Source organism: Pelobates fuscus, chromosome 6 (genome assembly GCF_036172605.1).
Source record: "Pelobates fuscus isolate aPelFus1 chromosome 6, aPelFus1.pri, whole genome shotgun sequence".
NCBI classification, from domain to species: Eukaryota; Metazoa; Chordata; class Amphibia; order Anura; family Pelobatidae; genus Pelobates; species Pelobates fuscus.
The window spans coordinates 253,819,652-253,837,175 of NC_086322.1; the positions used below are offsets into that span (position 1 = coordinate 253,819,652).

At 37.7% G+C, this 17,524-nt stretch overlaps 1 protein-coding gene across 2 annotated transcripts in view; it reads left to right on the plus strand.

Moving 5' to 3' along the window:
• The window catches only part of LOC134614796 (inactive phospholipase C-like protein 2), a 152,884-nt gene that overhangs the window by 97,924 nt on the left and 37,436 nt on the right, over positions 1–17,524 (plus strand). For both annotated transcript variants that reach the window (XM_063458952.1, XM_063458953.1), the window contains exons 3-4: positions 2,738–2,941; positions 7,733–7,808. In XM_063458952.1, the coding sequence (XP_063315022.1) occupies positions 2,738–2,941; positions 7,733–7,808 (280 nt within the window). The remainder of the gene's footprint in view (positions 1–2,737; positions 2,942–7,732; positions 7,809–17,524) is intronic.

The window sequence follows — 17,524 nt, forward strand, 5'->3', positions numbered from 1 at the left end:
CAGCAGGGAAAGGGAAACTAAGAGCTTCTAGGGCAAGGTCTAGTGTTTTTTTTCCTATATTTTGTACTTCATTTTTCATGCAATAAATTGTGGCCAGTTGGAGAATCATAAAAATTTTTATAATTGCTTCCTTTTAGACACTCCAAGCACCATAGCACAGATTATGGTGCAAAAAGCATCTCTGTCTCTCGTTGCTCAGAACAATTTTCAAAAATTAACCCACCTATTAACCGACTACCTTCACAGAGAAAAGCTGTGTCCTAGCTGTACAATATGTGGGTGCACGCACACATAAGTGGAACTTCAATGGCAGAATTTATTTGTAAATTGATTTTTATTTAACAAGTTTTTTTTTTTTATCATAATTTTAAAACAATTTTAAATATGGGGCAAAAGAAGGGGTCGATATTAAAGGGGTTTCCATCCATAAGTACAGAAGGGTAAAATATCAAATGTTTACATAAATGACACAAGACACAGAGCATGATAAAATAAAAATATATCAGTTGCCAAAATATTACAGGGTGTGTGAAATTAATTATAGACAGTGTTTTTTTCCCCCTTTATATCAATTTCCCAATTGTCCCAGTGAAACCTTAATAGAGCAGTTTGTAGGGAAGGTTGCCTCCATGCCAGTTAACACATTTTATTACCAAGTACTAAAAGCTGTACTTCCTTCAAAAAACGGGATGGTCAGTGATTTACAGTAAGACGGTATGATTAAAGTTGCCACTATAAGGATATGGTCAATCATGACTTTATCAATTTTATTAGTTGTTATGGAGATTTCTTAAAAAATCCTAATACTGATGAAAATGCAATCTTTTTAATTAGCAAATTAGTTCCCTTCCAAAAAGTTTGAAGTTTTCCACAGTGCCACCGTATTTGAGACAGTATTGCGAGATCTCCACAGCTCCTCCAACATCTATCTAAAAAATTTGTATTAATTCTATGTCATCTCGAAAGGGGCCAGGTACCAATGGTACAAGATTTTCATTGACAGAATCTATAATAGCTGTATGCGTTGCGGCTGGACATCGTAATCAGTGGGAGGATCAGAATTGGCTCAAAGGTTTCAGCCGCTTTGTGAATTGATAACTCTCCTTTTATCCACCCTTTATAATAATAAGCGTGGTAGGAGGGGTCATAATAAGGGGTGGTCAGAGAGACTTGGCTCTGTAGGTATGTTTTTTTTCATTGGGGCTATGTTTAAAAACAACTTGAAAAAGCTGCAGATGTCTTGTCTTTGCAAGTCCTCCCCTTCTTCCCCCACCCAGACTTTCTGTGACTGTCCAATTACAGACTTCCAAATGCAGCGCAATGAGAAGTTTTTGAAGGCAAGAGCCCTGGGCATGTGTCTGCCTCTTTAGTTTAGCTCCACTGAGCTAAACAAACCAGGAAGTAACAGGACCGGTTGTCTGATTGACTGCTGGAGTTGTTAACAAGGTTAATTTATAAAAGTGCCACTTTCTATTAAAAACTTCACTTTTTGTAAAATAAAAATAAAATAAAGAGGACACACTCTTCAGCAAGCTAAAGTGCTTTAGGGGTTTGGAGTGTTCCTTTGATCACTCCATTTTTAAAAACCCTTTCATGCTATTTGCAGCATTAAATAATCACATCCACGGTGTTCTCTCCCGGTGTCATTCAGGCTTTACAATTCTGCTTGAAACAATACAACATAGTTATCCATGCAAGTAATTTTTTTTTTTTTTTTTTTTATTTATTTTTTTTATTTGTTTTTTTTTTCCGACTTCTTGAGTAACTAATTTTTGTCATTTTTCCCATCAACCAGTGAGTCAACCTGTAGGGTTTAGAGTTCTTTCAATGCCTTCTTCATTTCATTATCAAGGTGACACAATTACATAGTAATTCAGGTTTAAAAACTCCATCAAGTGCTACCTTCAAGTTAACGCGTGCATATCTTTTGTTGATCCAAACAAAGGTGAAAACCCCACTTGGAAACCGTTCTAATTATGTCACAAAAGGCCTTTTTTTTTTATAAACTATTCAAATTATCTAATTTTTTTTATACCTTTTCAAAATTATTTCTTTTTTTTTATATTTTACTATTTTGAAAAACTCATTTTTACATTTTATCCAAAAATATTAAATTAAGACCAATGGAAACAGTTGGAGGAGATAAAATGAATCGTGTCAGTGAGGTAAGGGGAGGGAGAGGGATATGAGAATGTTAACAGTTTAATTTATATGTATTTTTAGTGATTTTTTTTTTTTTTTTAAGTAATGAAGATTGGTAAGAGTCTAATAGAGTGGGGAAGAAATTTGTATAGGAATGTTGCAGTCCTAAAGAAGTTTTACAATAGACTTAATAGACCTGAAGAAGTGGTGGTTTTATCAGAGTCCATACAGATGTTCAAACAGCAACTAGACGCATACTTGCAAAGACAGAATATTCAAGGATATAATCTTTCAATGTAGGGTAATAACTGCTTGATTCAAGGATAAATCTGACTGCCATTCTGGGGTCAAGAAGGAATTTCTTTCCTAGCTTTTTGCAAAACATCAACAGCAAAAAACAAATGTGAGGAAGGCTGAACTTGATGGACGCAAGTCTCTTTTCAGCTATGTAACTATGTAACTGTGTAATGTGTGGCAAAATACCTTTAACTTCATTAACATCTGGGGCAACTATGTAAAATACAGTTATGGTTTGTCAATGTTTGCAAAATGTTATTTTACTGCATTTTTTTTTACTGTATTCTCTATATTGCAGAATGCTCTGGTCTCTTTTAAGGAGCTCTGTGGCCTGACTCCAGCAGCAAACATGAAGCAATGTATTCTTACATTGTCAGCCTGGCTGCAGAACAGTGATAGCCCACTAACTGTGACTCTCAACCTTGGCTCTCAGTACCCAGCTCTGGAAGCCCAGGGTTCAGTACCTGAACTATTGAAGAAGGTTCTGACTTCTTATGAAGCGGTAAGGCTATATATGTACATTGCTTGGACATGCATGCAGTGTTGATATTAAAGGAACACTCCAAGTACTATAACCACTGCAGTAGAGCCTGGAAAACCCTCCTTAACAGTTTGATAGTACTCCACATTTGATCTCGTCCTGTAAATAAAGCTGGATACTATCGCTGGCCTGAGCTTGACCAATCTGCCGTTATGCCGTTGAGCACGACTCTGCTTATCTCAGTGGCGCTAACCAGGGTTGTGGCTGCAGGCAGAACCCAAGTTAGTTTTCAAACCATTCTAAAATGATTAAAGAAATGTCTCTGGCAGTGTGCCAGGGCAGTCATTGCAGCCCAACTACTGTGTTGAGCTGTAGTGATTATGGTGATTGGCGTGTTCCTTCAATTTAACTTTGTTACATTATAAAGCTTTTCCTTTGTCAATGGAAACTAAATTAGAAGGAGAAGACATAATGTATGGTGGCAAATATCATATTCTAGGATATAAAAAAAACTATAATACAAGTATTTTATACTTTTACTTTTACTAACTAAATTGCCAGAAAACTACATTAAGCCTTTTTTTTGTCTGGTGACTATAGTGTCCCTTTAATCACTTTTGTCCACCTAATATTCCCTGCAATAAAAAAGAAGAGCAGAGGAAGTTGTCCCATCTGTATCTACATGTGAGGTAGGGTATTGAGATGTTGTGGAGTGAACAAGTGATGCCACAAATATAATTGGTGCTTCTTCAATTCATCTAAATGGGTGAAATATTGTTATGGTTATTCACTAAAATGAGAACGGGATGGTATTAAAAGTGAATTTCAAACTTAAAGGTACACTATAGGGTCAGGAACACAAACATGTATTCCTAACCCTATAGTATTAAAAATACCATCTACCCCCTGGCCTCCCTTGCCCCCCTAAGCATAGCCAAATCTTACTTTTTATTTAAAGGGACACTATAGTCACCTGAACAACTTTAGCTTAATGAAGCAGTTTTGGTGTATAGAACATGCCCCTGCAGCCTCACTGCTCAATCCTCTGCCCTTAACCCCTTAAGGACACATGACGGAAATGATCTATACACTAAAACTGCTTTATTTAGCTAAAGTAATTTAGGTGACTATAGTGTTCCTTTAAGTCTGCCCCAGGAAGCACCTCTAGTAGCCATCTGAGAATTAGCCAGTAAACATATGCCTAGGCTGTAATGTAAACCCTGCCTTTTCTCTGAAAAGACAGGGTTTACTGAAAAAAAACCTGTAGGAAATGCTTATACTCACAAGAACAAGTACAATAAGCTATAGTTGTTCTGGTGACTATAGAGTCCCTTTAAGGCCAAAATAATCAGACTGAAAAAAAGCCAGTCAGCTATGTTTCCAGTTCAATTACTTTTGCCTGAATTTTGACATTTCCCACTTTATTGAATAATCCTGTTGGTGTACTCCATGTGCACGCAAGCAATTTGCTACAAGAAATGAGTATGCTTTACCACTGCCTTCATTAGTGCTTCATGGTAATTGCAGTCTTTCAACTGCCAAGGATCTACAGTGTGGCCCATAAGTCCCTACCCATCCATATATCTTATGTATCCAGTATATCTGTGTGCTGGATGGGTAGAGACTTGATTGACTGTGGCAATAGAATGTCCAAGAAATAAAATACTCTGTCTTTTAGAAATATAGTAGCTATGGGCAGATTATGGAAATATAATTACATATAAATAATTTTTATTGAGCAATTTTTTTTTATTTACAACGATACAACAACACAGCATTTTGAAACAAAATTATAAAAATGTAAACATGTTTTAAGCCGTTAAAGTGTGTTTATTTCTGCCATTGAAATTATTTTCTTTTGCTGGAAGATATACAAAGAGGGTGCTGTTAATAGTTATCTGTGTTGGAATGTGAATAACATTCATTGAGTTATGCATACTGGGAGAGACCTTGAACATTTTACATAACTGGAAGCATGCCTAGACAGGGATCTCACACTTCTTTTAGCAATCAAGATATCATGGAAGGGGAGGCTTCTGATAAACAAAGGCAGGAGTGAGAATCTATGGCTGTGTTAACCATGCAAGTCAAAGAATTCTTTGAATTCACAGTTTTCCAACACATATATACACTGACGAAATTATAAACGCAACACTTTTTGCCCCCATTTTTCATGAGCTGAACTCAAAGATCTAAGACTTTTTCTATGTACACAAAAGGCCCATTTCTCTCAAATCTGTCTAAATCTGTGTTAGTGAGCACTTCTCCTTTGCCGAGATAATCCATCCACCTCACAGATGTGGCATATCAAGGTGCTGATTAGACAGCATGATTATTGCACAGGTATGCCTTAGGCTGGCCACAATAAAAGGCCACTCTAAAATGTGCAGTATATTGTGCAATCACACAGCACAATGCCACAGATGTCGCAAGTTTTGAGGGAACGTGCAATTGGCATGCTGACTGCAGGAATGTCCACCAGAGCTGTTGCACGTGAATTGAATGTTCATTTCTCTACCATAAGCGGTCTCCAAAGGTGTTTCAGAGAATTTGACAGTACATCCAACCGGCCTCACAACCGCAGACCACGTGTAACCACACCAGCCCAGGACCTCCACATCCAGCATCTTCACCTCCAAGATCATCTGAGACCAGCCACCCAGACAGCTGCTGCAACAATCGGTTTGCATAACCAAAGAATTTCTGCACAAACTGTCAGAAACCATCTCGTCATCATTATCGGGCTGACTGCAGTTCATCGTCGTAACCGACTTGAGTGGGCAAATGCTCACATTCAATGGCGTCTGGCACTTTGGAGAGGTGTTCTCTTCATGGATGAATCCCGGTTTTCACTGTACAGGGCAGATGGCAGACAGCGTGTATGGCGTCGTGTGGGTGAGCAGTTTGCTGGTGTCAGTGTCGTGGATCGAGTGGGCGATGGTGGGGTTATGGTATGGGCAGATGGATGTTATGGACAACGAACACAGGTGCATTTTATTGTTGGTATTTTGAATGCACAGAGATACCGTGACGAGATCCTGAGGCCCATTGTTGTGCCATTCATCCACGACTATCACCTCATGTTGCAGCATGATAATGCATGGCCCCATGTTGCAAGGATCTGTACACAATTCCTGGAATCTGAAAACATCCCAGTTATTCCATGGCCAGCATATTCACCGGACATGTCACCCATTGAGCATGTTTGGGATGCTCTGGATTGGCGTATACGACAGCGTGTTCCAGGTCCTGCACAGCAATTGAACAGGAGTGGACCAACATTCCACAGGCCATAATCAACAACCTGATTATTATTATTATTATTATTATTATTATTATTATTGCCATTTATATAGCGCCAACAGATTCCGTAGCGCTTTACAATATTATGAGAGGGGATCTAACTATAAATAGGACAATTACAAATAAACTTACAGGAACAATAGGTTGAAGAGGACCCTGCTCAATCGAGCTTACATTCTATAGGAGGTGGGGTGTAAAACAGGATCAGGACAGGACAGGATCAACTCTATGCAAATTAGGACAGGATCAACTCTATGCAAAGGAAATGTGTTGCACTGCGTGAGGCAAATGGTGGTCACACCAGATACTGACTGGTTTTTGGACCGCCCCGGACCTCCCAATACAGAAAAACTGCACATTTTAGAGTGGCCTTTTATTGAGGCCAGCCTAAGGCACACCTTTGCAGGACCTGGAACACGCTGTCTAATCAGCATCTTATATGCCACACCTGTGAGGTGGATGGATTATCTCAGCAAAGGAGAAGTGCTCACTAACACAGATTTAGACAGAATTGTGAATAATATTTGAGAGAAATAGGCCTTTTGTGTACATAGAAAAACTCTTAGATCTTTGAGTTCAGCTCATGAAAAATGGGGGAAAAAGCAAAAGTGTTGCGTTTATAATTTTGTTCAGTGTATATACAAGATGCCTTTATAGTGGAAATCTGTTCAGGAAAGCAAACTTTTGTGAAAATAAACCAAGCATGTGTAAACCAGCTTGAAGACACTTTCAATGTGTTTTGTGTCTTGCTCCCAGGGGTGTAAGGTTTAGAGACATCACTGGCAGAATCTTTTCTTAAGTTAGTTCTGAATAAACGTTTAATACTCCGACTTCACATTTGTTGAAAGTAATCTTGACATTTACTCTTTGTGAACCACCCCTTAATGCCATGTTCTGCATTGTAAATGGACAGAGCTGCCTATGCATTGTATAGTAGGGACATCCAGTTGTCATTTTTATACACACAGCCTTCTCAACCACCATGGATCTGATTGTGCCAACCCCTCCCTGAAAGGTAAGATCAGGGAAAGGGGAATATTCTTTTTTAAACAATTATTAAAGTAAAAGTTGTAAAGTTCTTCCCAATCCTACGCTCTACACTCTCCTGAACACAGTACACCCCCCACCAACACAGAGTTTCAATTTCATAATCAAGTTTTATACAATCCAACTGTATCTTCTCTAAAAATATCTAATTCTATATCATGGATCATACCCATATTTTCCACTATTTCAGCCTATAATTCATTTCCATTCTGACGAATGTGTACCAAATTTGATCGTAAAAGGCAAGTCATACCAGTGAATAATTTATCAGAACTAGTATATTTAACAGTAATTTAAAAATGTGACTCATTCATCCATCAACATACAACTCCCAGAACTACCACTGTTATATGTATTAGGGTGTACAGAGCTGCATAATATGTTGGTACTTTTTAAATGATATACCTATCTCTGTCTATCTACCCATTTAAGTATTGTATTAATATGTTCTGTATATTTCAGTTTATACAAGCAAGTCGGACTCTAATAGAGACTTCTGATGCCGTTTACAGCAAAATTATTCAGGTTCAAAAAGCAGGTAAGTTGCTTTTTATGTATTTATTTTCTAAAGAATATTAGAGGGATATATAAATGTAAAAACGATATGTCAGTGCCAAAGACACTTGTCTAATGTATTATAGGTGATTGCCATAGAAAATGCTTACCTGGTGGAGTTTCAAGAATTTTCTTGATGTGGAATTGGGTAGTAGGGGAGTGCTTGCAAGTTGTGGCCTGGGGGTCAAACTCAAACAAATGGCCTTGTTTTTTTACAATACTCATAGGTTTTTGTGTTGATGGTCCTACAATTGCAGAGAATTGCCAACAATGACAACAAGCATGTCTGCGTAAATTTTGCCCTGCAGTCACGTGTAAACATCTCCAGGGACATCATAAATGCTTATTATCAGAGGTGTCTCTAGGAACAGTATAAAGGGGGGTGCACATAAGATACTACAGTCAAAACGGGGGATGGGCACTAATAATTTTCAAGAAGGAGGGGTAACATGCTGTCTTTGGCTGTCTGGTGTCACAGAGATAACACATGCACACACAGATAACACACATAAACACAAAGATCACATTACATATTTTTAGACAACCCCCTGCTCCCATACCTTTTTGGCACAGGAGGGTGGCTTCCCTGTAGTAGTACAGTGGGAACTGGCTAAGCTTGATGGAAGTCTGGTCCAGGTTCTCAGTCTCCCTCCTCTCTATTGTCCTTTCCTCTCTCCTGCGCGGCTCCTTGGTACACTGGGAGAAAGTGACTTGTATTCACTTCCTCCCAGCACTGCAGCTTCACACAGACCAGGGGACCTGGTTGCGCCGTTAAAGCATCGCGGGTCCTGAGCGGGCCCACAAACAAAGATGTCAATCGAGTGGCTTCTCCATTGTGCCAGACACTAAATTTGAACAGACTTCTTGTTCTGGGCTGACAACTCTCAATTTTGATATGTCAACTGTTTGTTAAGTAACTCCCTTATTTGCTATCTTTATGTGGGATTATTTAAGGACACCAAATAAGAGAGCTTTCTGCTAAACAGCTCCCTAATCTTTAAATATGGTAAACCCATATAAGGGAACCAATTTAGAGAGTTGTATACGAAACAGCTTTTTTCCTAATTTTGATCTTTCATTTGTTTAGAACATAACTTTGATATTTGCTATCCTTATGTTGGACTGCTATAGGCAAGGATGCCAAATTAGTGAGCTATCTACTAAACATTTTCATGCAAACACATATACACGTAACCACAGACACACACAGACATAATCACAAACACACAATCACAGACCTACACACACATAATCACAGACCTACACACACATATAACCACAGACCTACACACACACACAATCACAGACCTACACACAAACACATAATCAGACATACACACATACATAATCACAGACACATTAATACACATTAATACATTCATACACACACATTTATAGACACATTCATACACACACAGGTTTTATTTACTTAAAGGTCAGCCAAGCCTCCCTACCTTTCTCTTCTTGGTGGCCAGTGGTTGCCACTAGGCGTACTGTGCACAGTACCCTAGTACTGCACAGTTCCTGCGCCCTGTAGTGATGCTGATGCCGGAATGATATCATATCCCAGCTGCTGGCACACTGCAGGGCTCAGGGGACTCTAAATTGTCACGTTATTAAGAAATTTTCCTACTCATGTTTCTAGATAACAAAAAACATTAAACACGCTAATAATTTCAAATTGTTAACTAGAAAGCATGTGAACAAAATTATTCTCGTTGTAGTTTTTAGCATGTGACAGTTGATACAGATTTTGTGACAGTAGAATGAAGATAAATTCTTAGGAAATATCGAGCAGCTGGTCGAGGGACAAGGAGTGTTTAATAAAGTAGCACAAATTGAAAATGGTTATTTATAATTAAGATATATTATGGTCATCCTTCTGCCCTATCATGATCTCAGATGTCAAATAATGGGAGAATCCAGTCCAAAGAGAAAAAATACCAATTTATTTCATAATGGAAAATAAAAATGTCAAACATCTATCTTTAGTAGGGAGAGACCATTTGGGATCTGATATGTTGTGAGCTATAGGATAAACACATGGCAATGGGGATGAGCTCTGCAACAATCTAAAAAGGCGGGTTGGAATCCAAAATGGGGTCTTCCCCATGGGTTGGAACAGACATAGCATATTCATCCAGACCTCAGGTAACATATTAATTTTTGTATTGCTACTTTTACTTGTGCAATGGAGACCCCCTTTAACAATGGAAATACTCTACTGAAAGTGCTTTTCTAGAACTAATTAAAGTATTTCTTAAATTCAAATTAAAGAATAGATCCCAAGATGATTGTACAGTGAAAAATAGGTCTCTAAGCTAATGGAATGTCACAATTTGGGTATATGTTAAAAAAAAAAAAGTTAAAAAACAAAGATTATAAAGAATCAGAATAATATGACCCTCCAGTTTATATATTACAGTAAATTAATGGAATATCATGGAATACGTGTATATATTTTGTTTCTTTATATTAGCAAGCTTCAACATGCAGAGTTTAGGATAGTAAGGGACAAGACAAGGAAATAACGATTTACCGGGCCTTAGATTGGCCGGACTAAATGTCAGACAGAGATAAAGCGTAGTCAGATACAAGCTAAGGTCAGGGTAACGAAGAGACAGCGAAAACAAGAACTAGCCAGTGTCAGGTACACGGCCGACCCCCGGATAAGGTAAGTATCGCCACAGCTTCACTTGTAATCAGAAAAAAAAATCAATAGAGGCAAGTAATTTCTTATGAGAAGGGATTTCTAATTCCTACATTGCATACGTTGCCAGTGGTGCTGAAATATTTTTTTTGTACAGTGCCAAGTGCATAGATGTTTGTTGTGTAATTAACCCATTATGTCCCATAAGGAACAAAGCACTGCTTGTATTAATCAAGGTATTCAAATAGACGTTTCAGGTATCATGCGTGTGTGTATCTCTTACATTATGGATTGTGCTATGTTACATTTCTAGTTACAGTGCTCATTTGTCCTTTAATTATGGTAATTGATTAACGGGTAATTGTGAGTTAATGTTGCTTGTACACGTCAATCTGTGGGGAGTTTGTAGTATTCATTCTGCTCATGTCCTAACACTATATTTTAGGTTATATGTGTGAGAAATGTGTTTCAAGTCATTTGAGGTGTTCCTTTTCAAAAAATGGTTACTCCCTTTTGGCACGCTTGTGATTGCCTTTTTTTATTGAGTTAGTAATGGTGAAAGTGGAGGATCATCTAGCAGGGGTTCCCAACCCAGTCATCAAGTACCTCCTAAGAGTCCAGGATTTAGGGATTACCCTGTTGTGTCTAAGGTGTTTAAAAAAAAACAAAAAAAAAAAACCACTTTAGACCAGTGGTTCTCAAACCAGTCCTCATGGCCCACCAACAGTCCAGGATTTATGTATTTCCCTGTTTTATTCCAATGGAGATACTAACAAAACCTGGGCTGTTGGTGGGTCTTTAGGACTGGTTTGAGAACCACTGCTTTAGACACAACTGGGCAATCCCTAAATGCTGGACTGGTAGGGGGTACTTGAGGACTGGGTTGGGATCCACTGATCTACAGCCATTAACATGACCATACATTTTGAATAGGAGGTTGCTATTTCTCTTCATATTTCAGATATTTCTTAAATTGGAATTGTCTGTGAAATTACACCATTGAATAAAATATTGAAAATCATACATATATTTTTTGTAATATAATGATCTCACTTCTTTTAAAATCTTAATGTACTGATTTGATTTCTTTTAACATCTATATTAAAGAGTTAGCAAGTGGCATCACAATCTACTTCAGTTTATGCACAGCCAGGGCAAACAATACAAATGAAAAAGTGAACGAAACATCGTTTCAAAGTACAGTATTCTCTTCCACTATGCTCAATAGCAAAAAAAAAAGGGCAACATATTTGAGACAGTTGACATTTCTTGGAGAGAGAAGTGTAGTTTTACATTTTATTTTTCAGATCTCGCAGTACAGTAAGTAACCGCTGCTAAATGTGGCAAAAGAACCACCACCAGCTGGATATATACAAAGCTAGACTGCCCTATTGCTCCTAGGTAAAACACCTTCAAGGGTGTGTTATGCTGCCCCTGGTAAAGTATAGAAAGGAACGTAATAGTCATCAGATGTGCTAAAAGCAGCAAGTAGCTTAGGTCTGTGCAGATTCAGATCTATTAGCACATCTGATGACTATTACGTTCCTTTCTATACTTTACCAGGGGCAGCATAACACACCCTTGAAGGTGTTTTACCTAGGAGCAATAGGGCAGTCTAGCTTTGTATATATCCAGCTGTTGGTGGTTCTTTTGCCACATTTAGCAGCGGTTACTTACTGCTGAGGAATCTAGTATTTCTCTTTGTCCTTTGGTTTTTCTATGCCTCTCTGGTATTCCTGACCCAGCTGTACTATAGCCATTAATCCCGTCCAAGTGTCGTTCTTGGCTCGTTTTACTGAGTCTTATTAACCTCCTCTATTTGTCTTTGGTACGTGAGTTATCATTTACCATTTACTCAGGGCTGATTTCCTGAGTCATCACAATATGTATTATCATTTTTTTTTCCTTTACTTTGTTTAAAACCAGTTTTGAGTCCCATTCTTTTTGAAATTTTTTATTTTACTTCCATTTTGAATATATTTACATTTATTTCTTTAAGATTATTGTCATTGTTACATGGTAGATAAGGAATTGTGTTCTTGTAAAAGGTACCTCCTGAATGTGGGAGGGGGGGGGGGGGCGACGACAAGTGATTAGTGGATTGTAGAAATAATGTGGTTTGTTTTATAATAGATATAAATTAGCAGCAACATCATCTGTCTGTTATTACAAAACCAAATCTGTTGCGGCATGGTATTATATATTACTCTGTTTGTAAACTCTCAGCAGACTAGATTTTACTACCTGCTGTGAATCCTTACCCAAGCTTGATTAATTTCTGGAACAAAAGGCATCTCGAAATCCGTCAGTTGGATCACTTTAACAGGAAACAAATATGCATTTGGTTAAATAACATAATATGGAGTCAAAGGAAGTAGTTTGTGATTTGAAGTAGTTATGGTGCTCAGCGTCAATATGTGCAGTGTTTCACTATGAAGTTCTGCATATACATAGTTAAAGCCCTTTGCTGCCGGAAGCTTTTAATTTTTTTTGTAAATAAAATGTTATTGTTTTTTCTGTATTCGTTGGTTAGATCACAGCGATAGGACTCGTAGGTCCTCAAACATCATGTGCGTTCTCAACGTTATAGCCATGCAGGGCTGCAATAAGCATATCAAAAGCAGTAACAGTACAATAGCTTGTGTACATCATAGGTATCGTGGAAATTTAGGTAGAAAAAATATCTGATAGTGTGAGTGATATCTGCACGTGTGTCGTAGCAGCTTGTGCTAGTGTGTAGTTATCGGGGGTCAATTTGACGTGACGAAATTGTGTGGGCCCCTACTACCAGTGCCCCGCAATGAGCATGCCCTCAATCAAGATGGTGCTGCTGGAGGTTTAACTCCATTTGTGGCGGCATCGTTCGCTAATGTAAGTTATTTGAATATTGGACATCTGGCATCGGCACGCACTGTATGCCGATGGAATCTGACCAATGGCAGCATGGGCCTCTGTTCTGTGCCACCCAATTCTTCCCTTCCAAGGTCACGACACTCCCCCGAGTAAGTAGAAGTGATGCTATCGGAGAATGATCAGGCTTCCGGGTGTTCTTTGCCTCCATGCTGAGGTGAGTTTTTACTATTTTTTTTTTTTTTACCATTTTATAGTTACTATTTTTTTTACCATTTTATAGTTACTATTTTTTTTACCATTTTATAGTTACTATTTTTTTTACTATTTTATAGTTACTATTTTTTTTACTATTTTATAGTTACTATTTTTTTTTTCATCCAAAAACAGTGTTTGAAAATCAGCCGTAACATTTTTTTTCCCCCAAGGGATACTCCAACAAAAAAAAAAAAAAACCCTGTAGTTTAATCAGTGTTTTGTTGTACTGAGAAGTGACAGTACCTCTTTACATTGTCAATATATGTGAAAATAATAAAACACATACGCGTGAGAACCAAAGCAAAAGCGTTGAATCCAGCGGGTGTAGTGATAGGATAAGACTAATGTTGCTCTACAGAGGCTGAGCCCCCTATATTTGAATTTTATTTATTATATTATAGTAAATGGGATATGTTTATTGAATGTTTTTTTTGTTTTGTTTTTTTTATAACCATACCTTCTTGCATTGGGAAGCAAGAGATTAAGATGCAGAGACACGACTTAATTAACAAGCAGATTCTGGAGTTCCTCAAGGCACTATTATGTGATTAATAATAGCCAACATTTGGGGTGAGTGCAATGACAAATCTAGCAGTGTTTCAGACAGCTTCAAATCATAGTAGAACAAATATGTAAAAAGAAATAGAATCTCCAGCATTAGAAGCCCCCAGGCACCTCAGAGGTAGATTTAAAATCCTATATTAATAATAATATTGTTAAAAGCCATGACACTTTATATACCACCCCACGATAACACACAGGAAAGCAGCAGAACAGATTGCCTGCAAAGATCTACCTGGCTGTAAAGGTATTCAGTGAAATTTCTTTTAGATGGCATATTTTACTCTAATGTACCAAAGAGAAAATATCCAAAATTGGTACGCCTGAATAGTGGTACATCTTATTTTTACATTCTGTCGATTGTGCAAGTGTGTAGTGTATAGCAGGTAACCAATGTTCTACGATGAGCTTAAAGTCTTTCAGAATTATTTAAAGCATTTTTTGTATTTCTTGTGTTTCCTAGAAACACAGAATGATAAAACCAAAATTCTTTGTACTATGAATCAAATGTCTAAAAACTACTGAAATCTGAAATAACATTTATAAAAAGACTGCTGCACAAGTACTTTAGTCACGCATATGACATTTTCTCCTGTGCTTTTAATAACCTTTTCTTGCAATGCTAGCCCATTGCATTTGATAGAGTTGTTCTGTACATCTTAAACAAAAAAAAAAAGGCAGATTGAGAGATCTACTCTGTCCATTCTGAAAAAAACACATGTATTTGTTACTTATCTGAACCATACTTATAGTGTACCAAAGCTTTAGGAATACAAACCTCTATTCCTAACGCTTTAGTGCCCCTGTCCCTAATTGTGTAGGTATGTTGTCGTCCCCCGTTTGTGCAATAAAAATACTAAAATAAAAGGTTTTACTTGGCTTTTTCCATCGCCAAAGCTTGCTCAGAGCTGCTTACCTCTCCTCCTCCCCCAATGTCATGGAGGAGGCATTGCTTCATCCATCATTAGTCCAATGCAGTGGGCACTGGGGTCCTGATGTGCATGCCCGGCAAGAGTGGTGTGTTTCCATGCTTCCCCATAATAGAGCATAAAATAATTTAATTTCACATGTGGGCTTCCTCATCACATTAACAAAATGTATTCTGTAAGTGCCACAGGAGCGCCTCTAGTGGTTGTTAGTATGACAGCCACTAGAGGTGGATTTAATCCCGCAATGTAAACGTTGTAGTTTCTAAAGAACTGCAGGGTTAAAAGGACAGTACCACTTCATTGAGATGAAGTGGCCTGAATGACTCTAGTGGTCTTTTAATTAGTCTCTTGTCAGTGCAATTTAGAGTCAAACCGATATCAATCTACTATTCATTCTGTAACATTTACTATTTGACAACTTGGATTTGTAACATTAGATCATAAACTCTAACAATCAGGGTACTGCCAAATATCTGCTTCAGTATGTGTGTTTCTCCCTCTGCAGGCTTGCAGATTATGTTATATGTATGCTTAATTAATACTTACTAGGGTCCCTCGTTACTTGTTCTCTGATATATCTCGGGCATAAGTTCCCCTACCTCAAAAGTTACATCAATTTTACAAAATCAAAATTCATTGACACAGAATGTCAGCTGATGCTCTCAGTTAAATAATTTTGTGAAAACACAGGGGGAATTGTTCTTACTGGTGTAGAAGTAGGAATGTCTGCAATAGTGCTATTAGAAAACGAAACCGTACAGGTACTCCTTACCAAGGGCTGTAGTGGTAATGTGCCCAGACTGCCCCTTTAACTTTAGAGAATGCACGGTATAAGTGTTACTATGGAACCTAGCCTTTATGATTTTTTAAGTATTCAGACTCTTTTTTTTATTAAAGTACTAATAAAAAGTAGACTTGAGTATTCGTTTTCGGACTAAAACATTTTCGTCCGAATTTTCGGTTTTTCCCTCCTTGTAATATTTTAAAATAGAAGCAGAGCGGAGTTGTGTTCCCTGCCACTTACTAAATCCCCCCCATACCTACCTCACCTTTTGACCAATCTATGTGGATTAAAATCACTTTCAGTTTCTTAGTACCAAAATAAATTAACAATAAACATTATGCACACCCTGTGCCTATACTGGGCACAGAGTGACTAAAACACAAGATAAATCGAGGGTCCGACCTTTATAAAGTGTCCGTTTTCCATCCCCAGTGATGGTGACTACCATAACAGGTACCAATTTAGGGAGTTATCTACTAAACAGCAACAAGATGCAGCCGTGGCCCAGATGTAAATTTTATTTGTCTGAATAAAATAATGAAACAGAAATAATAACCGAATTTCATCTGAAAACAAATGAACAAACGGATGAGGTTTGGACAAAACAATTTATATTTCCATTTGTTTTTTTGGTTTTTTTTTTTACCAGTTACCTTTTTGACGAAACAGTTCCAACATCAATTTATGGTTATGATAGTTATAAAAGGGGCACTGTTACTTGTGTAGTCTTTGCAGTCTTTAAATTTCTTGTAAAGACCCCTTCCAGGTGACATATACTTTTTCCTAAGGATCTCCCTTCCTGGTGCTGCCTTCATCCATTTCGGTCGTATCCACAGCTCCTGGCACAGGTGTACTCTCATGCTGAAATTACAACATGGGGTTCTCTGTGAGACCATAAGATCATCCACAAAACTTCTTGCATCTGTAAAATGAGATTATATAGTCATTCATTGTGTGAAGATGGCTTCTGCCTATCAACCATTGCTGGTGTTGACTAATGGGAAACGGCAAGGTAGGCAAGCAGAAGCTTGCTTGAACTTCCCCTTTTGCAATGCTTTATGTTCATGTAGAAAAATAGAAACATGTATTGACACATTTTGGGAATAGAGATTGAGGTGAGTTTATGATCTTCTCTTCTTGACCCAATATATCCGTATGTATGTTTTTAATATATATATTATCATAGCAATAAAATATATATCAAATATCTAAAAGAGGTCTTAAAATGTATCCATCACTTCTCTGGAATTTGCAACATTGAATAAAACATCTGAAATCATCTAGAAAAGGGGTGCCCAAAAGTTGGTCCCCAGATGTTGCAAAACTACAGCTTTCATGATGCTTTGTCATGCTAAAGGCATTCCAAAGGCATACAAAACATCATGGGAGTTGTAGTTCTACAACTTCAGGGGATTTACCTTTTGAGTACCCCTGATCGACAGTAAAACTTGTGTTAACCCTTTTTCACCAGTTGTGTGTTTTCTGAACTTAGTTGTCTAAGATCTGCAACACTGGCTCCAAAATTCAGGAAATGGTTTATAAAATGTTAACGTTGTGGTACACAACTTCACAAATCCTAAATTAATGCAAGAGGGATGCAATGATTATCAATAGTGACTTTTCCTCATGTTTAAACATCAGGAAGATATTTTTTCTATTCTCAAAAC